The 26,456-nt window shown below is 39.2% G+C and overlaps 1 protein-coding gene across 3 annotated transcripts in view; it reads right to left on the bottom strand.

The window, feature by feature from the left end:
• Positions 1-26,456, bottom strand: part of RSF1 (remodeling and spacing factor 1) — a 113,398-nt gene that overhangs the window by 26,644 nt on the left and 60,298 nt on the right. For all 3 annotated transcript variants that reach the window (XM_084648115.1, XM_084648113.1, XM_084648114.1), the window contains exons 8-14: positions 23,897-24,001; positions 21,708-21,787; positions 17,085-17,139; positions 14,935-15,044; positions 8,096-8,163; positions 4,565-4,772; positions 2,267-2,490 (exon numbers count right to left, since the gene is read on the bottom strand). In XM_084648115.1, the coding sequence (XP_084504241.1) occupies positions 2,267-2,490; positions 4,565-4,772; positions 8,096-8,163; positions 14,935-15,044; positions 17,085-17,139; positions 21,708-21,787; positions 23,897-24,001 (850 nt within the window). The remainder of the gene's footprint in view (positions 1-2,266; positions 2,491-4,564; positions 4,773-8,095; positions 8,164-14,934; positions 15,045-17,084; positions 17,140-21,707; positions 21,788-23,896; positions 24,002-26,456) is intronic.

Consider the following 26,456-nt stretch of genomic DNA (forward strand, 5'->3'; position numbering starts at 1 on the left):
ATGATCTCCTGAAGTCTCTTCCAACCCTAATATTCTATGATCCTATGATCAAGCTGCCATGGAGGAATCACTTCCAGAGATAAGAAGGGAGCTCAACTTCCAGGCACACTGAGCCTTTGACCTCTCTTCCAGCTGTCAAGAGCATTAGTGCATATATTAATTAAGGTGGTATTTTTTGTGATGGCCACATGACCACTAGGAACTGCTCCCAAGTATTTAGCTGCATTAAGGTGTAGATTAGTAATAACTTCAGATCCTTTAGCTTCTGCATCAGTTGCTGTCATATTTTCATTAATCATAGACTACCACAATTTCCACTATGAATCTCTGTATACGTTCAGACTCTAACCATTTCTTTCTTACACTCATTGTTGGTCTCTTAGTGGCATACAGAAAAGGAAGACAGCTTACGGAACAATCATTTTAAGCTCATACACCTTTCTTAATTTGCCCATACATAAAAACTCACATTGGAGACCAGCCATTCAAAGAAGAATAAATGGACACAAATCAGATGTCAAGAATTATAACATTCATAAACCAGTCGGAGAACACTTCAATATCTCTGGTCACGCGATTACAGACATGAAAGTTGCTATATTACAACAAAAAAACTTCAAATCCAGACTCCAGCGAGAAACTGTTGAATTGAAATAAATTTGCAAATTGGATACAATTAACTTAGGCTTGAATAGAGACTGGGAGTGGCTAAGTCATTATGCAAGGTAACCTATTTCCCCTTGTTTTTTCCTAACCCCCCCCGCCCCCCCTCAGGCGTTCTTGTTAAACCCTGGATTTGCGCTGGAAATGGCCCACCTTGATTATCATACACATTGTAAGGAGAGTGATCACTTTAGATAAGCTATTACCAGCAGGAGAGTGGGGTGGGAGGAGGTATTTTTTCATGCTTTGTGTGTATATAAAAAGATCTTCTATACTTTCCACAGTATGCATCCGATGAAGTGAGCTGTAGCTCACGAAAGCTTATGCTCAAATAAATTGGTTAGTCTCTAAGGTGCCACAAGTACTCCTTTCCATTTCATTCTGCAGCTCAGCTGACTTCAGAAAGATGGATACAATAGTGAAAAGGCCATTCAATACCTGCAATGAGCTAATCCTGCAAGGTGCTGGTGCCTTCAACTCCCAATTGCATTAGGTAGTTTTGGGCCCAGTCCTACAAAGTAAGTGACACTCCTGAGAAAGCTCTTCCTGAAAAGTGCTATCTCCTCATGGAATGCTATGAGAATACATTATTAAGAGACAAAATTTACCTAGTCTCTGATTTATTTCTTCTTGATTAGTAAGGACAAATACACGCAAGAAAAAAATATCTTCTCCCCTTAGTTCATCTGCTTCCATTGCTTATTCCTCTGTGTAGGAATCATTTTCACACAGTCAGTTGTATTTCAGACAGAGGATGGATTTTGATTGGGGAACAGGCAGTATAAGGCAAGGAACAAAGACGCTGTTGTCATGCAAGTGTCCCTAGTAATTAAAGTTCAAAAGCGAGAAATATCGAAACCATAGATTCATAGATTATAAAGTCTGAAAGGATCACTACTGTAATTTACTTTGTCCTCTTGTTTAACATAGATCATAGTACAATAATTCCTGCCGTTGAGGAAATTATTCTTCCCTCCTAAGCAATCAGGGATTGAGTTTCTCTAAGCAGTGGGCTTTTGAAAGTTTTCCATGAGGCATTAGCAGATCTCTGAGTACACACAATGAAATAGTTCTTTGAACTACTTTTCCTACTAAGTTTAAACAAAATATTGGGCACCCACAAAATACGCAAAGAGAGATGCAACTGGAAATGAAACATCAGGAATCTGCCAATTCTGCATACAATTGCCTGTTTTGCCCTCACAACTTAAGCACCCATTTAAAAATTAATGTGACCCAAAGAACCTAACACTCAACACTAATTTCCTTTTGTGCATTTTGAACAGAACACTCAGACCAAGTGAAAACCTTAAATAAGGAACATAATTATTAAAAAACAGTACTTGCATGACACTTTTCATTTCCAAAGCAACTCACAGAGACATCTAATTAACTAACACAACACCTCTATTGCAAAAGCAATAGCCCTATTTTTACAGCTAGAACCTTAGAAACACGATGACATATGACTTGACTGAATCCATATAGCCAAGTTCAAAGTCCAGGCCAAGATTAGAACTCAGGAGTGTGTAAGCCACCTGTCCTTTTGCTTGGGCCCTCTTCTCTGACACACAACAGCTAACTCTTCAAAAGTTAAGCTTACCAGACTCCCTACTTAAATTGTCCTCAGAGTCTTCCTCTTCATCATCCTCTGAATATTTTTTCTTGACTGTTTTTCTTCGTAACCGCCTGCTTTGTCTCATTGGCCTGGAGTGGTGTCGCTTGGGTCTACGGGCACAGAACTCTGTATCACTGTCTTCGTTTGACAGCTGATCATCTTCACTTTCATCTGGGTTTTCCTCTGATACAACAAACTCGTCCTGAGATCTGTTAAAAAAAAATTACAGCCAAAAGAGAGATACTTGAAATAAATGGACTAAAATACTGTAACATATAGGAGTTAGATATATTTAATATAGCTTATAATAAATTTAGATGTTATTTCAAGAATACATTTCTCTCTCTCTCTCTGTTTGGAAAGCCTAAGAGTGTTTCACAAAAATGAATGAATCTTCTCAAAACTAATGTGAGGCATCAAATCTTTACGCTGAGATCAACATACACAACACTGAAATTAAACACTTGCTGCATACCTGAAGGTGCCTTTACAGAATATAACGTTACACAGTAGATTAGGACAGTAAGTGAATTCAAATGCTGTATGACAGGTTTCAGAGTAACAGCCGTGTTAGTCTGTATTCGCAAAAAGAAAAGGAGTACTTGTGGCACCTTAGAGACTAACCAATTTATTTGAGCATGAGCTTTCATGAGCTACAGCTCACTTCATCGGATGCACACGGTATGCATCCGATGAAGTGAGCTGTAGCTCACGAAAGCTCATGCTCAAATAAATTGGTTAGTCTCTAAGGTGCCACAAGTACTCCTTTTCTTTTTGCAAATGCTGTATCTAATTGAAACTGCAGGTGGCTTTATTTAGGCTGCATTCTAATTGGCTCAGTACTTCAGGATAAACACCACTATTCTTATGAAACATTCTTTAAGTACCCACAAATGGTCAAGACTTCAGTTTGTGTGTCTTGTATGAAATATGGCACCCTCATACCTACAGTGCCTTCTGTCATACTGGTTCAGTAATAGTTCAGGCAGAACACCAGCTGCGAAACAGTTTCATGTTTCACCTACAGTAGGTGTTCCCTTGAGATCTCTCATTCAAGCACTGACTAAATACAAATCTATTCACTTGTGAGAGTTGAAAGAATCATATCCATGAAGCTGATGCATTTATGAATAAACTTCTAATTCACTGATTTATATTACTGGTCTTTCAGCCCTCCTGTCATATAAAGACTGAGCCAATTTATATAACAGTTAAGCAGCCTACCTGAAAAAAAAGGTTCATATGCAACAGTAATAGGCATCCAACTTTCCTATATGAATGCAAACTCTCATCAAACAGCCAACAGGTAATTAGTAGAGATTATTGTTGAAAATACGTGGACTCATCAATGCAGCGCTAATTCAGTGAGATTTTTACAGGCTGAATTCACTAATTAGGAAAGTTCCAGCACATCTTGCTCAACCACTGAAAAACCTTCAACACCATCACATGTGGAAAATGGAGCTGAAGAGATTTAAATAGAGATAGTTCCAAAACACAACAAGAGGGGTAATGAACAGCATGTCAGCTTTACGGGCTCTCAGCAAAGGGGGGGGAACAAAGTCTTGTACCCTTTAGTGAGTGTTTAGGAGGCATAAAAAAAGGACTGAAAGGATTTTTAACTTTAGAAATTCAGGTCTGTCTGATCTGGAGAATTCTGATGACTGAAAAACTAATGAAATGGCAGCATCCCAGGAAAGTGAAAAGCTGAGCAATTCAGAAGGGGAAGGGATTTTTAATCAGACTGCTTAAAATGTATTTAACATTTTAGGTTTCATGTTCTTGAGAGGGTAAACTCTACCTTTTCCTGATCTCCACATCTAGTTCTGCTGGTTTCTGAACCTCAAATCTGTAGTATGCTAAAAATCAAAAGTTGATTTCTATAGCCTCCTTTAATTCTAAGATATCTATGAGGTCTTGTCTACACTAGAAAGCTGTGACTAGATTTTCTATATTGATAGTATAAGATGCCTTATACTAGCACTGCAATTCCCATACAGTAAGAAACACAACTCTATTGGTATAAGTCACCTTTATACCAATATAAATGTGTCCACACTAGGGCTTTCACTGATGTGACTATTTTTTTTTTTTTTAAACAAAAACACCATACCCCTAACTGAAAGAGTTAGACTAATAAAAATTCTAAGTCTAGACCTGGCCTTAACAGGAAACCCACTCTTACAGCTTCAAACCGCAAAGAGACAACCCAGTGGCATTGTAAATTCACAGAAACCTGCAGTGGTTAATAACCCAAGACTAGTAGTTTAAACAGCTACCTACCCATCACTGATCCTGAACTCATCCTCACTCTCTTCCTCATCCAGGTTACTATCACTATCGAGGTCGTTCAGTCGCCGTCGTTTCTTGCGACGTGCTGCAGCAGCCCTTTGTGGCCGCTTATTTTCTTTCCTTTCTTCCTCTAGGATGGTGGAAATGTCTTTTCCCCGGTGACCTGTGATATTAGACATGTCTTTGCCTCTGCCAACACCTGTGTTAGTGGGAGAGGGGGAAAATAAGCTGCAAGTTAATTATAGCATTTCATATTCAATTTCACAGAGACCTTCCCATCCTGCTGCTAATTTCAACTTCCTTTTATAAAGGAGACCCCTCTCATCATCCAAGACTCAAGTTCTTGAACCCAGCTTTCTTACATCCACAGCTATACTAATGTGTCCAGTTTTGGGCCCCACACTACAAGAAGGATGTGGATAAATTGGAAAGAGTCCAGCGAAGGGCAACAAAAATGATTAAGGGTCTGGAACACATGACTTATGAGGAGAGGCTGAGGGAACTGGGATTGTTTAGTCTGCAGAAGAGAAGAATGAGGGGGGATTTGATAGCTGCTTTCAACTGCCTGAGAGGTGGGTCCAGAGAGGATGGTCCTAGACTATTCTCAGTGGTAGAAGAGGACAGGACAAGGAGTAATGGTCTCAAGTTGCAGTGGGGGAGGTTGAGGTTGGATATTAGGAAAAACTTTTTCACTAGGAGGGTGGTGAAACACTGGAATGCGTTACCTAGGGAGGTGGTAGAATCTCCTTCCTTAGAAGTTTTTAAGGTCAGGCTTGACAAAGCCCTGGCTGGGATGATTTAGTTGGTGTTGGTCCTGCTTTTGAGCAGGGGGTTGGACTAGATGACCTCCTGAGGTCCCTTCCAACCCTGATATTCTATGATTCTATGATATAGAGTATTTTTTTGGAAGAGCTATAATCCCTAACACTTGGGAGCACAAACCAACTATTAACCCAGGGGATTTTAGAAAGAAGTTTCCCTATGGGCAGGTTACTGGAAAACTGTGCATTACAGGAATGCCAGCACCTTTCTCTGAAGCATCTGATATTGGCTACTGTCTGGGACAGCATACTGGGCTAGATGGACCACTGATCTGATAGGAACATATTAAAATGCTATGTCATAAGACAAACTCAGGGACACACACAAAAACAAGATTATGAATGTTCTTGGACGACAAGAAGTCTGAATATGATGTGGGACTGAAGGAAAGCTAGGGAGTAGATTCAAGGATATGACGTGCTTGGGATAACTGAAAGGGAACAGTATTATTAAGAGTATTGTTATTGTTATAGACAGAATAGAAGAGTGCGGTGGGGGAAGAGGTGAGACAGGAAAATTAGAGATACGGTTCTCGTAATCAAGGTGAGAGATGCCCAAGTCATGGATAAGTGTTGTAGTGGCGGAAAGAGAGATAGGAAAGAACACACTGATTTTAAAGTAGTAGTAGTAACAAAACTTAGTGAGGGAACTGCGTGTGGCTGAAAGAGAGTTGGGAAGTCTGAGATGGCATTAGCAGCTTGGGAGACAACGGATAGTAGCAGAGTTCTTAGTGATGCCAGAGAGCAAATGAATGGAGAAGGACGAAGGATTAGGAGGAAAGATGAGCAGCCCTGTTTTGGAGAGACTAGATTTGAGTTGATAGCAAGACACCTACAAAAGGTGTAGTTGTGAGATGTGAGAGTCAATCAATCAATGGCACCAATGGTCTTTACAGAGCATGGTGTACATCCCGATGATTTCTTTGGCAATCATCTATAAAGGACTGCCAAGGGAGATGGGAGTCACCAGGCAGCTATATCCATAGGCCTTCTACCCGGCGTATTTTACTCCAGCCACTTATGCACCAGTAATTAGCATATGCTAACAAACTATTGCCATAACTGAATGCAAGAGGTGGGCTGTGGTTGCACACCCTATCACATACAACCTGACTGGGGAACTAGTTTTGAAAACTGGCCGATTAGGAGGTGACACGAGCCCTACCACAAGGAAATAAGTAGTGGGAACATTAGCTTAGCAGCATTTAGATAGCTAAGCTGAGCAGCAGTCAGGGTATACTGACATTTATTGATGCAATTATAAAACAAAAAATAAATACGAAGTGTGTGCACACGCCCACACTCCCAAACCTGAAAGAGCTGTGTGTGGCTCTCTCACCAACAGAAGTTGGTCCAATGAAAGATATTACAACCTGAGGCCCTATACCCTCACACAACACCATATGAGAATGATGAAGCATGGTCACTCCCTCTGCTGTCCTAACCACGTCTGGTCCTGAAGGCTCAGGGTGTTCCCCATGATAAGTAACACCATGTCTGGATGGAAGTGCTCCAGGAGATAGATACCACTTTTAGTGTTAAAAATATTTTGTTTAGTTGTTTTTATCTTGGGGGACAGAGACTTAATTTACTTGTATTAATTGAATTATTAATTATGTTAGGGTCCTTAGAGCCTTGAATAAGTACATTTATTACTTTAAATCTAAATAAATAGAAAAATAATCAGGCTTGATTTTCAGACTGCCTGTGCACATCCATAGGGCTTTTGAAAAAACAGGCATAGTTCTGGGGATTCAAAAAGAACAGGAGGAAGGGATTATCTGAACATTTTAAACATGCAAGAGATGTTGAAGCACAAATCCCACTGACAGGCAATAGGCACCGAGCTCCTAAATCCCTTGGGCATATTTGGAAAAATCTCCCTCAGATCTTCACCATGTCACAAAAGAAAAAGGTTTCAGAGTAACAGCTGTGTTAGTCTGTATCTGCAAAAAGAACAGGAGTACTTGTGGCACCTTACAGACTAACAAATTAAAACTTATGCTCTAATAAATGTTAGTCTCTAAGGTGCCACAAGTACTCCTGTTCCTTTTTACAAAAGAAAAAGAAAGACAAATTAGAATAATAAGATTAAGTTATAATTTTCTAACTTCGTTCTATTTTATTTTTTTTTAAGCTATTAGCTCCTTCCATCTGAGGATCTCAAAGAGATTTACAAGCATTAATGAATAAAGTTTCACAACACATCTGTGCAGTACGGAAGTACTGACCAAGATTAGGGCCAACATTTTCAAGATGTTCACTAGCTTTGGGTGCCTCAATGTGAAAACACATATTAGCCCAATTTCCAGAGGTATTGAATACCAGCAGCACCCAGTGGCTTCCTAATCTGGCCATCCAAAGTTAGGGAGTTATTATAAAATGTTTGGTTCTTGATGCCGAGTTTTATGTTTAGATATTTAAAAAAGTAAAAACTTAAATTATTAACAAAAGCTACATGATTTTTCTCTACATGGACTCTCCAACACATGATACCCATTGCCCCACAACCAGGGAAATCGCTACAGTATTTGCATTTGAAAGTCCAGTAGTAAAAATGTCAAGTTATGCAGAGATTCAGATGAGGTATCAAAGGTCAGGACTACATGCATTCCCTCTGGCATTGTAATAGAACGTGCGTCATACCAGCCCAACATGTCACCCATTTTAACTATACAAATAGTAAGTAACAGAAACATACCTCCTCCATCGGCCTCCTTGATATCATCTTCTATTGCTTCATCAATTGCCTCATCAAATTCATCAAATCTAAAAATAGTATCTTTTATTTACTACTTTGAAACAGAGCACAATTCAGATATATATTTGAAGTCACGTCTCAAAATCTAAAATAGCTGTAAGAATTCAGAGTGCTTCAGACATTCCAAAAGTGAGGGAAAGTGGTAAAATAATCAGAAAATCATCATACGTATTCATAGCGTACTAGACAGATGCTCAATGGGTTTTTTTAAAAATATGTAGAGCATGTCCAGCTTCTAGCACAATCTAGCAGGACGGATATATATTACTACCTGGGCTGACTTACTAATAATTTAGATAAATTCACAAAAACACCTCTTTCTTACAGGGTATGCTACTGAATTAAAAAAAACACAATGTGAATATTTTGTTTTAAAAGTATTTCAGCAAAAATTTTCACAAGAAATAGTTGCTTATTGATTATGCCAAACACCCCGCTCCTACCCCGATGGCATATGCATCTTTGTCCACCCCCAGCTTATGCAGTCAGGGACTAGAGATAAGCAGAGCATGGGATTGCATCCCTACCTTGGCTAATAGTCATTGATGTTTCTATCCTTCATGAGTTTATATAGTTTTGGCCTTCACAACATCCCCTACAACTAGAACCACAGGTTGACTGTGTGATGTGTGAAGTACTTCCTTTTTTTGGTTTAAGCCCACTGCCTGTTAATTTCATTGGGTGACCCCTCCTTTTTGTGTTATGTGAAGGGATAAACAACACTTGCCTATTCACTTTCTCCACCCCAGTCATGATTTTATAGACCTCTATCATATCCCCCTTAGTCGTCTCTTTACTAACCTGAACAGTCCCAGTCTTTTTAATCTCTTCACACAGAAGATGTTCCACACCCCTAATGATTTTTGTTGCCCTTCTCTGTAACTTCTCCAATTCCAGTATATCTTTTTTGACATGGGGCAACTAGAACTACATGCAGGATTCAAGGTGTGGGCGTACCATGGATTTATAGAGTGGCGTGATGATATTTTCTCTCTTATTATCTACCCCTTTCCTCATGGGTCCTAACATTGTTATTTTTTTATTTATTTTTTTTTTGGACTGCTGCTGCAGCACATTCAGAGGATGTTTTCAGAGAACTATCCACAATGACTCCGAGATCTCTGTCTGGAGTGGTAACAGCTAATTTAGATCCCATCATTTTGTACGTATAGATGGGATTATGTTTTCTAATCTGCATTACTTTGCATTTTTCAACATGGAATTTCATCTGCCATTTGGTTGCCCAGTCATCCGGTTTTGTGAGATCCACTTGTAACTCTTCACAGTCAGTTTCGGATGCAACTATCTTGAGTAGTTTTGTATCATCTGCAAATTTTGCCACATCCTTGTTTATCCCTTTTTCCAGATCATTTATGAATATTTTGAATAGCACTGGTCCCAATACAGATCCTTGTGGAACACCACTATTTATCTCTCCATTCTGAAAACTGACCATTTACTCCTACCCTTTGTTTCCTGTCTTTTAACCAGTTACTGATCCATGAAATCTTATCCCATGACTGCTTACTTTGCTTAAGACCCTTTGGTGAGGGACCCTGTCAAAGGCTTTTTGAAAATCCAAGTATACTATATCCACTGGATCATCCTGTCCACGTTTGTTGACCCCCTCAAAGAATTCTAACAGATTGGTAAGGCATGATTTCACTTTACAAAAACCATGTTGACTCTTCCCCAACAAATCGTGTCCATCTATGTGTCTGATAATTTTGTTCTTTACTATAGTTTCAACAAATCTGCCTGGTACTGAAGTTAGACTTACCAGCCTGTTATTGCCAGGATCACCACTGCAGCCTTTTTAAAAAATTGGTGTCACATTAACTATCCTCCAGTCATCTGGTACAGAAAATGATGTAAGTGATAGGTTACATTCCACACTTAGTGGTTCTATAATTTCGTATGTGAGTTCCTTCAGAACTCGAGTGAATAATATCTGGTCTTGGTGACTTATTTACTATTTAATTTATCAATTTGTTCCACAACGTACTCTACCGATACCTCACTCTGGGACAGTTGCTCAGATCTGTCACCGAAAAAGAATGGCTCAGATGTAGGAATCTCCCTCATATCTTCTGCAGTGAAGATTGGTACAAAGAATTCATTTAGCTTCTCCACAACGGCCTTATCGTCCTTGAGTGCATCTTTAGCACCTCAATTGTCCAATGGCACACTGATTGTTTGGCAGGCTTCCTGCTTCTGATGTACTTTAAAAAAAATTTTGTTGTCACTTTTTGAGTCTTTGGCTAGTTCCTCTTCAAATTCTTTTTTGGCCTGCCTAATTATATTTTCACACTTGACTTGCCAGAGTTTATGCTCCTTTCTATTTTCCTCAGTAGGATTTAACATCCAATTTTTAAAGGGTGCCTTTTTGCCTTTACCTACTTTTCCTTAACCACCTTAACCATGGTAGCACTTTTTTGGTCCTCTTACTATGTTTTTTAATTTGGGGTACACATTTAATTTGAGCCTCTATTATGGTGATTTTAAAAGTTTTCATACAACTTGCAGGCATTTCACTTTTGTGACTGTACCTTTTAATTTCCGTTTACCTAGCTTCCTTATTTTGTGTAGCTCCTATTTCTGAAATTAAATGCTACTGTGGTGGAATTCTTGGTATTTTCCCACCCCCACAAGGATGTTAAATTTAATTATATTATGGTCACTATTATTTACAGGTTGAAATATGCTGTAAAGTAAACTGGAAGGACAAAAGCAAAAGTATTCTTTTTTCATATTTTGTATGTTTGCTATAGCAGCCTTTACAATTTTGAATATGACTTTGTACATGAGAAAGCAATTTAAAGGCAATCTGCAAATAGAAGAAAACAGGGTCTGTTCCCTCTTTGGTTTGATGTACAAAAGAGGACAGGTTTTTGTTTAAAAAGATATGTTTAGTTTAGTTTCTTCAGTTGGAAACTCAGGTCTCGTCTACCTTGGTTTCCCTGGAAGACTCTATGGATGGGCAAAAAGCTAGTAGGCCTATGACATCTGATGCATGGAAATGAAATTGGATTAATTGTCTGGAGAAGTACATTTTATTCAGGTTTCAGAGTAACAGCCGTGTTAGTCTGTATTCGCAAAAAGAAAAGGAGTACTTGTGGCACCTTAGAGACTAACCAATTTATTTGAGCATAAGCTTTTGTGAGCTACAGCTCACTTCATCAGATGCATTCTGTGGAAAATACAGAAGATGTTTGTTTTTATACACACAAATCATGAAAAAATGGGTGTTTATCACTACAAAAGGTTTTCTCTCCCCCCACCCCACTCTCCTGCTGGTAATAGCTTATCTAAAGTGACCACTCTCCTTACAATGTGTATGATAATCGAGGTGGGCCATTTCCAGCATAAATCCAGGGTTTAACAAGAACGTCTGAAGAGGGGTGCAGGGTTAGGAAAACAAGGGGAAATAGGTTATAAACCTCAACCTAAGCTGTCTCTCTGAGATTGACTGTCTCTAAGTTTTGCTTCCAGGACCTCCTGTGTTCACAGAAGGGTGTTCCTACCTTTCATATATCCAGTTAATGAGTGGCACCTGCCACACAGAGCCTGTGGGACTTCAGCAGTTTGACAGACAGATAAAATTCTACTTCCTCCCCCCCTCATATTTTTTAATTTAAATGCTTACCAGCTGGAGAAAACCTATTTTAATAAAGGTTCAGCCCTTAACTGAATGAGCGAGAGAGATCCTCATTCTGTACCTTATATGCAAAACAGGGAAACTATTCCTAATATTTCTTTGGGTGAAAACCAGCAGATTTTCTTCATAACAAAAGATTTCTGGCCTTCTTTGTACATCATAAAGAAGCAAATCCTCACATTTGCATGTCACCTTTAAAGTGCATTTATGGTAAAATAAGCAACTCTGAAATACCACCTTTGTGAGGTTTATTCTAAGGTACTTCCAAACAAGATTTTTTTCTTCTAACAAAAATCTTTTCACTTCATTTTGTCTTTGGAACAATTAAGCTATTCCTTCCATTCCACATATCACTACTAATAACTATTTTGGAATCAAGTGTTAGCTGACAATTGTCTTTCCATATATGAGGCACAACACAGGACAGCTTGCTCTTCTGCAGTTTTAGTAGTTCAGTAGGTTTGATTTTTTTTAACCTGTTCATCAGTAAGTGATGCCGATGACTCCAAAGACACAGAAAGCAGGTATCTGAACAGAACTAACATATATTTTATAGATTCATTTATGAGCAAAATAAGACTTTAGGATTTATTTTCCCTCACTGAAGGAGGGCCTACACAGTTCCCATTAACACATACTAGACTTCCATTGTATATGTGTGAATTTGAAGTCATGTAAAGACAATACACACACACACATTCACAAACTCAAAGACATCTATGATGTACTGTGCAAGAGACACTTCTGTCATTTTAGATAGTAAGACTGAGTATCAAATGTAATGCTGTATGAAACAAATTATTTCCATTTAAAAATCGCAAGCCCTGCAGGACTTTATAAACCCATCAGTACTGTCAAAATATCCTAGAGGCAAAAACATTCCCCATTGGCTCAGTGACTGCCTCAACTGTCAGGAGCATGATAGCAAATCTATAAAAACCTGCCCTTAGCATCATGTCTCTTACAAGCGATATTGAATTTTATATACCAGCAGTAATATTTTCCTCAGTGTGGCATGTGTTGTTAACTAAGGGAGGTTACTCCTGAGGCATTCTGTTATAAAAAAATTAAAAATTCTGCACACAATATTTTTAAATTCTGCAGATTTTATTTGTCAAATAAATGTGGAGGCTCCAGCATGGCATTGGGGAGCACATGCCACTGGCTGCACAAAAGTGGGAAATCACTGTACAGTTCCCTGCCCCGGGACACAGACTCAGCGGTGAGGCTGCACCCAATCCCGACAGCACAAGGACCGGCCTGCCCCAGAAACAACCCAGGGCCCTGCCCCTCCATGCCAGGTGCATCAGGTGTGGGCAGGCAGGCTCATCAAGGCAGGATCCAAGTGTGGAGGGGCTTAATGTGGGGGGATCCAGGTGTAGGTTTAGAGGGTTCTGTGTGGGGCAATCTGGATGCAAACGGCTCAGTGGGGGGATCCGGTGCGGGGGGAGGGGGTTAAGTCTGGATGCACAGGGGCTTGTTGGAGGGCTCTGGGTGCAATGGTAATGGGACTCTGCAGGGGGTCCAAGTGAAGGTGGTTGGGGCTCAGCGGGAGGGATAGAGGGGTCTGGTGTGGGGGGATAGAGCTCTGAACGGGGGTCTGAGTGTGGGGGTCTCAGTGGCGGGGTGCCGATGTTGGGAGAGTGGGATGGGGATCCAGGTGCAGCTGGTTGGGGCTCGATAGGGTGGGGATCTGGATGAGGGTGGTTCGTTGAGGTGGTCCCGGTGCAGGGGAGTAGGGCTCGTCGGGGGGGGGGGTGTCTGGGTATGGGGGGAGGGTGAGGCTTTGCAGGAGAGTCTGGAGCAAGAGGGGGTCTGGATGTATGGGGGTTGGGTGGAGGGGGGAGCAGCTTCCTGTACAGGGATCCCTCCCCCTGCAGATGAGGAGCGATGGGTGCAGGAAGCATGTGGGAGTTCGCAGAGCTTCCTACAGCCAGCAGAGAAATCTGGGGGTGGGTCTGACACGGCCCTGGATGCCAGGCAGGGGAAAAGTCAGTCTCGTCCTCCCCAGCTCTGCCGGGACTAGCAGCTGAGCCCGGTGCAGGGTAAGAGCCACCAGCCAGGTCTTCCCCAGTCCCACCTGCTGCCACACAGTGATTTACCTCTCTGCCAGCTGCCCTGGTTACCCAAAACATGCTGCTGGGGAGGGTCACATGATTGCTCTTGTGGCTTCCCTATGAGAAAGTCACTTTTCTGCGAGGAAGCAAAGAAATCTGCGGGGGACAAATTCTGTGCATGCGCAGTGGCACAGAATTCCCCCAGGAGTAGGTGGTACTGAAAAATATCAACAGTTAATTAAGATAAAATTCCTGAGTGCTCAGTGAACATCACACTGGCAAATTCATCATGTTATACTAATGCCCTATCATTCACTGAGAGGAGAGCCAAATTAGTTATTGGCTTAAACATGGTTGTTGCCAGCACGGTTTTAAACAGTTTTCTTGCGGACCAACGTGGCCATTGATCACTTAAAAGCAGTACTAGCTATGCTGTACGACAAACTACTTCAGGAAGTAATCTACAGCACAGTTCTAGAACATACTTGGGGCGGGGCGGGGGGGAGAGGAGAGGAATCTTATGAACCTGCTAGCAATAACTGTCTAGAAACACAGGTGACATGACTATTCTGTTTCCAGCTATTCTGCAGAAGTAAAGTTCATTTTTCTCACTTTGTCTCTTGTGATAAGGTTTTTATTTGTACATTCCTTCAGATGTTTTCAGAGGAAAGGGGCAATGGGAAAAAAGGAATAGGAACGCAAAGCTTTCAGACATTTGTATTAGTCAGTCCTCCATTAGAGGGGAGAACAGATGTATTGGCCAGTATTAGTATTTTGCATATAGTGCAATAAGAATAAAGTATTTTCTAAGATGGTTTTATTTCCCATATCAGTGCGCTAAACACTGTATCTGCTCTTATATGTCGGTCATCCAAAGTGGCACCTTTGCTCTATGCTTGGTAATCATGTATAGTATTCAAAAGCAAGACTGAAGACACTATAATTTGATCAGTTGGCTAACCATAAAAGTACCCTCTAAGAAGCAGGTGAGTGGATGGACAGAGGAAATGGCAATATATTATTATTATTATTATTATTCTCCAGTTGGAGAACAAGCTGCCTACCTGTAACTTATGCATTTCCGTGTTCTAGTAGACCTCCTTTCAAGCCGTTTTGATTTTGACTTTTTGGAGTCTTTCTTCTTTTCTTCCTGACTTTCCAGTATTTCTGGCTCCTGTTGAAGTATGACAACAAGTGTTAATTATGCTGGAGCAGATATCAGATAGCTTTGTCTCCCCTCTTAAGATTCACAAAGACTGAGCTGGAATTGTCTATTTTCATGTCAAACAGATAAGTGGTGTGTGCAAAACATTTCAAGTTCCCAAGTGGCTGACTTATATACAGGTACCTAGTTCACAGGTACCCAGTTCTCTTTGTGGTACTACAGATAACAAAGGCAAGATTTACTAGCAACATAATCCTGTAAGTACCTGGATTGAGGATGTAGATTACAGTTACAGTAGTGACATTATGATTCTAGTTGAGGTGACACTATGCTACATTGAACAAGATAGTTGCCAACAAGTGTTTGCAGCCATTGTAAACTGGGGTTTTTTCCTGTGTGTACCATTATATTGATCACCTCCTCTAGACATCTGACAGTTCTGGAGAAAAAGATCAATATTATGTCCCCACTCTTTGCATACCTTTTTGTGGTACAGTTTCAGTCCCACTCTGGACAGGGCTTTAAATTCTATGCCATTATTTCCAGAGCCTTAGTTTTCAATAAAAATTGACCTTTGGGCTGAATGTTTTGTTCTTATCAAGAGGTGTAGTGATGGTTTGTTTTTTGGGGAGAAAGAGGCTTGTGGTGTTTTGTTTTTTTAAGTTTGGTGAAATCCCATTGAGCCATTTCTCTGTTATCCAAGTGTGGAGGGAGAAAATTTGTTTTAGCACAATGAGTTACAGTGGATAAGTCTACCTGACATTTATGGTTTGAACAAGTTTAAATGTAAAAGCTCATTTACTGGGCCTGGATTAAATCATCTGTTAGGAAGGCATAAGAAAAAATCACTTTGAAATGAGTTTATGAGGGAAAAAGCACAAGCTCTGAAGGAGCACACCATTTTTCTCCCATTTGGGGAGTTGGCGGGGGGGGGGGGGGGCGAGGGAAGGTCAATAAACTTTTGCCACAACATTCTGGCTGAAATCTTGCAAGGCAATGGAAAGAATTATGATTCCTTCAGCAGCTGTAACTCACAGTGTACACTTGTATTAAGACAAACAGTTAATACAATATCCAGTATCAGAAGATCCTGCCTTTAGTAAGAGAGAAGTTATGGATGCTGTGGGCACCATAACTTGGAATTTTCTGACTTTTGTGAATATAAAAACCAAAATCAAAACACTGTTATTGTAGTCTTTTTGCAGAGAAAGTGAACTCCGGACAGCAACTGGTTTCTTTCAGGAAGTCCCAATATGTCAAATTACATTGGCACCAAAAATGAAGACCTGCTCATTTATTTAACAGTGTAGTTTTAAAAGAGGACAAGAAAATTTCTTTGGGGGTGCACAACTGACTTCCCCTATCAATTATCAGGAAAGTGATAATCAGAATTGAAAAAGGTAAATAATGTCTTAATTGCCTGTGAAGTATTTTACTTAGCACTATTAATAAAGCTTTAAGCTCTTAAAATTTGAACAGATTTTCTTGATCCCAAAATAAAGCAACAGCAATTAATATCCTTGCCTAATTCTTACACTCTCACCAGCTAAAATGTGAGCCACTGAATTAATTCTCATCTACCTGTTAATTAATGTATTGCCTTGAAAGAGCATTTGCCACTCCTAACACTTCGGTGTTCCGTTCCCTGTGACCACATAGGGACTGTTGAGTAATGATGCAGAGTAGACAACATCTTTGCGAAGCCACTCTTTTGAGCAGTTCCAGAAATGATTTTTTCACCAAGCTAGATATACTAAAAGGACTCAAATTATTTTCATTATCAATACACAAAACAGCAAATTACAATATAGGGCAGTAAACTGTACTTAGGCCCTGATCCAGCAAAGAACTTAAGCATGTGCTTAAACACCACAGTAGTTTTATTTGGTAAAATTTTGAACCTAAACAACGTTGACAATTTCCTTTTAAAAATGATGCAAATCTTATGTTAGTATCTTTGTTAAAAAAAGAAGACTGAAGTAAGTCACTTATTGCAGTAAGCACATTTAGGAAATGAAAGACCACCACAACACAGCTGAATCAACTTACTTGTGGTGGGATGATGTTCTCAATACTGATACCCACATACACCAATCGCTCTTTCCTTGGGAGAGAAAGAAAATTAAAAATAGTTCACAAGAAGCCTGTTTGTAAAATGGTACAGATTTAAAACAATGATCTAATCAGTATCATTCAGAGCTGTTCATGCAGTCACACAGAAGCAGCCCTATGAGTTGTCTCACTGCAAAACACAAGTTTCCAGACCTTGATTAAAGTTAGTAAGTATTATTTGTCTTGAAGGATCACAATTTCCTTTACATGTGAAACTGGTGACACTACAAACAGTTCAGACAACTACAAGTTTCTGAAGGGAACAGACACTGAGGAAGGAGAGGAATGGGTTACTGTGGTACGAGGGAGGGTAACTAGTAGTAACAGACCAAAATTAAGGAAAATTTAGAAAATAAAGAAACGGTTGAATATCTAGAAAAATAGAGCTGTTAGGCTGTGGAAGCGTCTCCCAAGGGAAGCCACATCTTTTGAGGAATTTAAATCTAGACTGGACAATATAATGTGCTAAGAAATATACTGTAGAGAGCAATTATATGCTGGCAAGGGATGGCCTAGATGTAAACTAATAGTCCTCCTTCATCTCCACACTACAATATTCCATGAAGCATTGGTAGAATAGAACCTCAAAGTTACGAACTGATTGGTCAACCACACACCACATTTGTAACTAGAAGCACTCAATCAGGCAGCAGCAGAGAACCAAAAAAAAAGGCAAATACAGTAGAGTACTGTGTTAAACATAAACTACTAAAAAAAGAAAAAAAGATTTGACAAGGTAAGAAAACGGTTTCTGTGCTTGTTTCATTTAAATTAAGATGGTTAAAAGTAGCATTTTTCTTCTGCATAGTAAAGGTTCAAAGCTGTATTAAGTCAATGTTCAGTTGTAAACTTTTGAAAGAACAATAACGTTTTGTTCAGAGTTACAAACATTAGTGTTACGAACAACCTCTATTCCTGAGGTGTTCATAACTGAGGTTCTACAGTACTGTTAAAACAGAAAGTAAGAATTAAGGCCAAAGTGCTAGACTTATGTATTTTTATGAGCTGAAACAGATCCTGGACGGCTGTTTTGTCAATCAGAACCAGTTTTTAAAGTTAGCAGTAAGCAACTGCATGTATAAATCACATTTGCATGCATTGTCTATGGACCTAACTATTCACACACATGCACAAATACCTGATATGCTTATTAACTTTATATTTGCATGTGTTAGTTAGGAACAGACTGATATATGTACACAGCTGCAAGCATCTATCTTCAAAAATATGTTTCCTAATGTTTGCATTTGTCTAATAGCAGACCAAGATTTTCGAACATTCTGGTGACGGGGTATCTCCACAAGACTTCCTTCTCTCAGTACCCTTCCAATTAACAGATCGCAGAACGAGTACGTCCAACCTTTTTCTTAAGTAAAAGCAGCAAATACTGGTTTTAAAATAAAGCTGACAAAACAGTAAAGTGGATTCTGGATAGTTCTCCTATAGCTGTAGTAACGAGGCTGCATGTGGTCATGGTTTTATATTACTGTAGGGTAACACCTGCACTGACATTTTTGGCTTTATTTGAAAGTACTCACTTTTCTATCCTAGTGCCAGTTCCCTAACCTTATAAATCAAAAAGAAACTCTCTCTCTCTCTGAGTGCTAGGAGACCTGGGTGGAGGGAGAGAAAATTGCTTCATTTGTCTAGCAGATTTAAAGTAAGGGAAATGCATGAAAATAATCTGTTGATGCAAGAGAAGCTGCTGCTGCTAAAGGGGAGAACACAGATGTAAAAGCTTTAATAATCATCACATTTTCTTCTGTACGGAGATTCATTGCCTCTTCCACTTATTTCCTATGAAGCAAAAATCAAGTACAACAAGGGAATGAACAGTAAAATTCAACCAGGTTTTACTAGAGAGTGTCTCAAGTTCTGCTCCTAATTCTGACAGTCAGGAACCCAACAGATTATGTAGGAAATTAGGAGATAAAAAATAGCATTAAGGATGGAGCCTGCAATGTTGTAGCAAAGGTCTTTTATTACACAGGCAGATGAAATAGCGTTTACCTTCTTCACCAAGGAGGAACAAATGAAGGCTCAACATTTAAAACTAGCAGTTCTCAAATTGCCTGCCATGGAGATGCACTGACTTTCCTTATCTCTAACTGTTAAACTGCATTAAAAGAATCTACATACACATTATCTCGTACCATTATTTTTCAGAGGGGTAGCCATGTTAGTCTGTATCAGTTTTTAATTATTTTTCTGTGTAACTAACTGCAGCAGTTGCCACAGGGATATGATATGATATTATGAATGAGAGGAGGCGATCCATGAGACAGGGCATGGGTGAAGAGGTGACCAGGAACTGGAAACTAGTCCCAGGAGACACTGTCAAAAGATATGGTACAACCTCTGACAAGGTTTGAGAACCCCTGACTTAAATGCAAAATAGCATCAGCAAAATCTTCAGTGTCCTCTGCTTCCATCTGGTGGCAGAACATGGTTATAAACATTAGTAGGTGTATAAATGAAAAACCTGAAATTCAGTATGCCTGGAGTAGAAGGAGAAAGATTCTGACCCAAGTCTACATTTTTGTCACAACTGTTATTGCCACCACGGGGTCAATGGTTTTCATTAAAAATAAGTCCCTCAAAATGGCAGGTTATGGCTAGGTGTATGGAAGTGTTGCTGAATAGCTAAACCAATTTCAATGAGAACGTTGAATGTTGCCAAATTAAACCCTGGGCTGCATGGGAAATAATCAAAACTAGGAGACTCAGCAATGTCACTGCAGTGACACAAAGGATCAGACCATTGTACTCTTAGTGAGAGTTTTAATTCCTTCAGGGGGTTCTTTTTCCACCAAAGGAAAAGACTAAAAAACATGAAGAGTTAACATAGGTTTACAAAGTTGAGCTCTCGTATAGCAAATAGTGTCTTAATACTGGTCTATTCTTGTGCCCCAAATAACCTTTATTTTCCCATTTTAGCTAAGAATTGTACCTGTACTGTGATAAAAACCAGGCCCCTGGACTTTCTTCAACACCACTGTGTCATGATTCCTACCCTCTTCACCATGATTACCCTGTAACACACAATAGAGTGGCAGTGGACTCCTGCCAGATCAGAAAATTATGCCATCAAGTTTACTGTACTGCCTTTCCTACCAATAGAGATCAGATGCTTCAAAAAGCAGCAAAAATCAAATGTAGAAGAGGAAGCTAGACTATTTTGGCTGGAGGATCAGGACGTGGAATGTTTGTTCTTATAGGTTTCAGAGTAACAGCCGTGTTAGTCTGTATTTGCAAAAAGAAAAGGAGTACTTGTGGCACCTTAGAGACTAACCAATTTATTTGAGCATGAGCTTTCGTGAGCTACAGCTCACTTCATCGGATGCTGTAGCTCACGAAAGCTTATGCTCAAATAAATTGGTTAATCTCTAAGGTGCCACAAGTCCTCCTTTTCTTTTTGTTTGTTCTTATAGTAATTTTCACCATATAAAACAGATGTAACATGTGAACAGCATGCTGTTCTGTAAAAATTACAAAACCTACAATAATGCAACACTTAGACTGACTGGCGATGAAGATGACAAATCTGATAGCATTAATAAATTGTGTGCTACTTGAACATTTAGGAATGCAAAAATGCTATACATGAGCTATGTGAAAGAGTTAACATTGCTAGAAGGAACCTTAACTTTTCTGTATTTCCCACCTTTTAAAGTTTTCAACTGTTAATGTTACATTAATATAACTTTAATACAAAACCCATTTTATAAAAACAGACAAAACAAAAGCCATGGCTCTGACTTGTACCACATACAATACCATAAATAAAAAGAGAATAAAAATTTCTTTATTGTGCATGTGTTAAAGTTGATTTTTAAAGGCACACAATGTTTTAAGAAATTCTGCACCTCTCCCAACTATTGATTGCTACTCACAAACCTGTTTCAGATATCTGTACTTGGAACTGTGGGACTGCTATGCACGATGCACTGTTACTGCAACAGTTGGAAGAAATTCTGTTGATTTACACTAACCAGGATGATGGCTAGGATGGACACAGAGCTCCATCTCAAGTTACAACTTGAGACCACTGTAACATGCAATTGTGTGATCCTGTAGTATAGATGAAATTTCAGACTAATCTAGGTGAAAATGGCAACAGGAGTCTGTAAGGCACATTACATTAGAAACTTCTGTAGCCAAGTCAGGTGATTCAGAACTTGCCTACACCAGGAAATTTACACATTGCTGACTGTATTAGCAAAGGGTGCAGATGAACCAGTGCTGAAAATTGTTTAACTGCAATTGTAGGCAGGACCAAACCGTGTTCAGGAGCCATGACTGAACCTTAGTAAATGCCATCCCCTCATCTTTAACTACTGGACTTCTGTTTTACCCTCTTGTAAGTATCTCCAGATTTGCTGCCAGCAGTAAACTCCCTGATTAATAGGAAGTTCAATTAATCAAAAACAAACGTATCAGCTCAAGGTCTCATTAACACACTTATCCAGGTCCATTTAACACTTGATCAATTACTTCCACCTCTTTGCCTAGCAACTCACTGTGAGCTGTTTGTGAACACAACCAATTAGGTTTCAGTACCTTCGCTCTGCCCGCTCCTTCTTTTTCAAGACAACATCCAGATCTTGCAACTGTTCTTCTAACTTCTCACAGAGTAATTTCTGAGAGGATAATACACAGTATCAGTTTCTTGCGTAAGCAAATACCTTCATTAATTAGTTTATTCAGACACTTAATGCACTGTTTTCACATTTGCCTTAGTGATATCTGGAATAGGGACAAGTGTTTACATGTGGAATACTTAAAACTAAATTCCTAGTTTTCTTCGCATTTCCCTGTATATAGCCTAAGATTATGTTAATTTAACCTCTGCCAGAGACTTTAGTGGTGTAACAACACAATATTACTTCTGTTGGAATACCACCCGGCAAGAACAGGGCATGTAGTGAAGGTTCAGTCTTCTAAATTTAAGGTACACTTTAGCATAAATTTTGCTAGACAGATACCTCTCACCAGAAGAGTTTATCTATTGTAGAAAGCAGTCTGCCCAGTGTACATATTAGTACATATTAGATGAGTGTTTAGAATAAACATACTTCTAAATGTTTCCCTTTTTTAAACTTTTAAAATCTGTATAGTTAGCAGAAAGGTAACTGGGAGGTACTTTGTATTTTATTTTATTTATATACATACATACAGTGCGTTTTAGTCCTCTTTCCCACACTTCATTTATTGTTTATCTTTAGGTTGTAAACTTTCATTATTTCATTGGAAAACACATAGCACTCAGTTTTCATCTATTGATTACTACTGTGGTGCTTTTTAAAAAAAATGTTTTGTATGATATAAGACCCTATATCCACATCTAATATCAAGGTAATGATCAAGTCATCATGTAGGTGGCTATTATTCACCTGCTTTGTAGGGATTCTAACATTATGTCTTAGGTCAGCAACTGAGTTGATCTTTGTTACAAGTAAGTGGCCCCTATGAGAAGAACTTGCTTTGCTCTCTCAACATGAGACTTGCCTTTTCCCATTACACTTGTTACATGTGCAAAAGTTCTCCCCAAAAGTGTTATTGCAATCACTGTAGAACCTTTCCCCTTTGATCACATTTAAAACTTCTCTTTCGCAGATGTGATTTGTTCTCTCCCATCCATTCCTCCTCTCCCACCATATACTTTCCGTTGGACTTTTTTGTAATTTTAGGGGTTTTTTTTTTCTTATTATGTACTTACTAGGAATTAGTCAACATTGCCCTTAGCACCTTGGTGAGGAGGTGCTTCATATATAATCAGGTACAAGTAGCACTTCTAACTTCATTTGTAAAGAAAAAAAATCTTACACACTCAACCTATTCATTATTTAAATTAAAAAAAATACTTAAAACCACAGAAACAGGCAAATTTTGATGCACAATACAACTATACATCATCACTGATCAGGATCTCCTCTTGCACAGCAGCAGCCCTGCCTTGTGACATGCAAGTGATATAGCTGTTTTGGAAGCAAAGATGGGGTATGAGATCCACAAGGCTGCCTCTATAACGTGCTTAATTCTTCCCCAATCACTGCAGTAGGAGAAGTACTAGTCACACTACGGCCTTTAAAACTCCAGGCACCTACCTGGAGAACTCACTATTTTTGCACTTTCTATTTCACATGAAGACCAGCCATATGTTTGCACTGAAATATTTTTATAGTAGCATCCAGCCTCATTAGAGGAAGCACTGAAATTTGCCAGCCGCTAGGCAATGACAGCGCTTGTTCTCAGAAAAGACCGACTGGCATATCACAAACATGCTCCTGCTGGCTTGCTACAGGCAACTGGCTGCATGTTCCAACCAGGTTCTGAGCAAATAGGTCTGGGGAGGGAAGTGGGTTTCAACCAGAGATGCTGCTTCCTTGATTAGTGCCACACTTCCCACATTCAGTCTTTCTTACAGGAAAAATTAAGAGAATGAATATTTCCAATTCTACTGTTTCCTTGATGCAACCTCTGCAAAGGTAGGAAAGAACGGATTCTGTGAAGCAGTAGAATTGCCATCTACAATAATGAAGAAAAAAAAAAGAAAAAAGCATGAGGAAAAGGAATCTCCACTCAGAGCTCGGTTAATAACAGAGCCGGGGGATGGTTGAGGCAATGCATCCCAAATGAGGGGTTATTTTTTAACGGAGAAAGATGGATACTAGAAACAGTTTGTTAATCAAACAATGATCCTCCACAACATCTAGCAGAGACGAAAACTAGTCAACTAGAAAGCATACATGTTGGCAAGGTGGGCAGAACCACTCTCCATCTGGGATTATCATCAATGGGGGTCGAAGGCAGGCTGTGTGATATCCACTGTCACAAGAGTCACACAACAGAATCTGTGGAAACCAAGTAACAGATTAGCATCACTTTGCACCTCTTGGCAGGTAACAAGTTCTAAAGCTATTTCCTAGGCAGTGTTGAAACATCTGCATAAATACTCTGATCTGTACAAACTTCAGAACCTCCAAAATCACTTATTTGTAGGGTTTTATGGAAAGATGAAATATGTCTTTTCATGGAACAGTTGGTGTACCAGGATGTTCAGACTTAACTCTGGATTGTTTATCATGCGTACAGACACAAACAAACCCTATCTGGATTGCCTAGAATCATAGGTGAACACACAATGTTAAAATGCATACTGATTTATCAGGATAAACCCTAGATGCCTCTTTTCCATCAAAAAGGAGATGGCAAGTTGATGTGAATTGTGTGCTCATCCACTGGAGTTTACAAATCATTCAAGGAGCTACTATAGTGGGCTCAACCATGCTGGCATGTCTGTCACATAACTAAAAGAACGCTTACTTTGTGGATTAATGGCAGGAGTGAGCATTATGATTTGCCAGATAAATATAAATGTTAAAGATGAGTGGCAAGTGTTGTTAAATCAGAACTGTAGAAATTAGAGATAGAAGGCTATTCTCTATAGTGTTTTATCTAGTCCTTTGTTCAATTTAGTGGTAAGCATCTCAAGCAATGGGGTTTTCAACATTTCACTGAGCAGATAATGCCACTTCTAAAGAAACTCGAGGTCAGGAAGTCTTCCCTGATATTCAGGCTATACTTTTCTTATAAATTCTATTCCATTTAAAATATTGTAATATTCAGCATCTTATAATACTGAAAAAATAAAGGAAAACTCCAGTGATAAGTTATGATCCTTAAATAGTTAATTGACTGTATATGGACATACACTTATTCAAAATGGATCTCTAGAACAGTTTTTAGGAAACACTTGTCACATTACCTTCACAAATGAGAATGGCCTCAGATGAAGCTGCAAATGATGATACTTCTCAGCAAGCACTCTAGACAGATGATGGAGATTGAGACTACGATTGCTGCTTCCACATGGAAGAGCAAGGACTTTCAAAGCTGAACATAGCAGTGGGTTTTCTGAAATCTTACCCCTTACATTTCCTTTCCTATCCACACAAATGGGTTCTCTGTTTCTCTTAAGTCCTACTCTGCATTCTCAGATACCCCATATTGTAGCTTCCTATTTAATTCATTCTTTGTTATATGTAAGACCTAGCTTTTTGGTGAATTATTCAAGTAATCATCAGAGGATCGTATATTGCACTGGAGTTTTCTTTTACTGTTCACGCACAGTAAACCCCATGTCATTCGAGTTAAAGAAAAAATAATGACCTCTAAAAGACACAGATTGTTGCCCATGGCTTATTTAGGGGGAAAAAAGTAATCAACCCTTATTATTCCAAAGGACATATCCAGAATATAAAACCCAATGTTTCATCACCAAACTGCCTGGAGTTTCAAATTAAGGATAAGTCATAACTGTCTTATTTAAAATTTCACATAAAAGATGTTTTTAATGTTTACATTCTGGGTCTGGTCCTTTATGGGCCTGGACTTTATTACACATTAAATGGCACCAAGCTGGATGATTTCCGAGCACTTGTTTTTTATACTGGGCTGCAAGTAGTTTTCAAACTACTTGATTGTGCACTTACTTCATAAATATCCAAACTGATTTTTAAAAACAAAGCAAGAGTGAACCAGGTGAGAAGCCTGATAGTTTCTTTTTATTCAGTTTATCGTGGAGAAAGAAAGCGTTCTAACTTCAGTCTGCAATTAAAGTGAATATTACATGCCAAAAAGCTACATTCGAGGAAAATTAAGGTTGTGAAGGCAAGCACTCAAAAGTTAAGAAACGCCAGAATTAGGGGTTGCTTACCAAACTTTAATTTGCTACTCTTGTATTTATCATAAAGTCTTTAGTTACATATTTATTTATCACAGGATCCCTGCCTCATTTCTTGCAGAAGTTGGAAGGTGTGTAGCGAATGAGGAAGGGGACTACAGGAAGAGAAAGGATGATTTCATGGTTAAGGCTATGAAGTCTGTTGTAAAAAATTGGTTTCTATCCCTGCCTCTGCCATAGAGTTCCTCAGTGATGCTCTGCAAGCCACTTCAACCCAACTTTTAACAGGCGGCCACTAACTGTGTGCTTCTCATCCTCTGCATGCCTAATTTGAGATCCTGGGTTCTGATTTGCAGATGTGCCAAGTACTCACAAAAAGAAAAGGAGTACCTGTGGCACCTTAGAGACTAACCAATTTATTTGAGCATAAGCTTTCGTGAGCTACAGCTCACTTCATCGGATGCATACTGTGGAAAATACAGAAGATGTTTGTTTTTATACACACAAATAGTGAAAAAATGGGTGTTTATCACTACAAAAGGTTTTCTGTCCCCCCACCCCGCTCTCCTGCTGGTAATAGCTTATGTAAAGTGATCCCTCTCCTTACAATGTGTATGATAATC

The sequence above is a fragment of the Lepidochelys olivacea genome (genome assembly GCF_965140295.1).
Source record: "Lepidochelys olivacea isolate rLepOli2 genome assembly, chromosome: 1".
In the NCBI taxonomy this organism is placed as follows: Eukaryota; Metazoa; Chordata; order Testudines; family Cheloniidae; genus Lepidochelys; species Lepidochelys olivacea.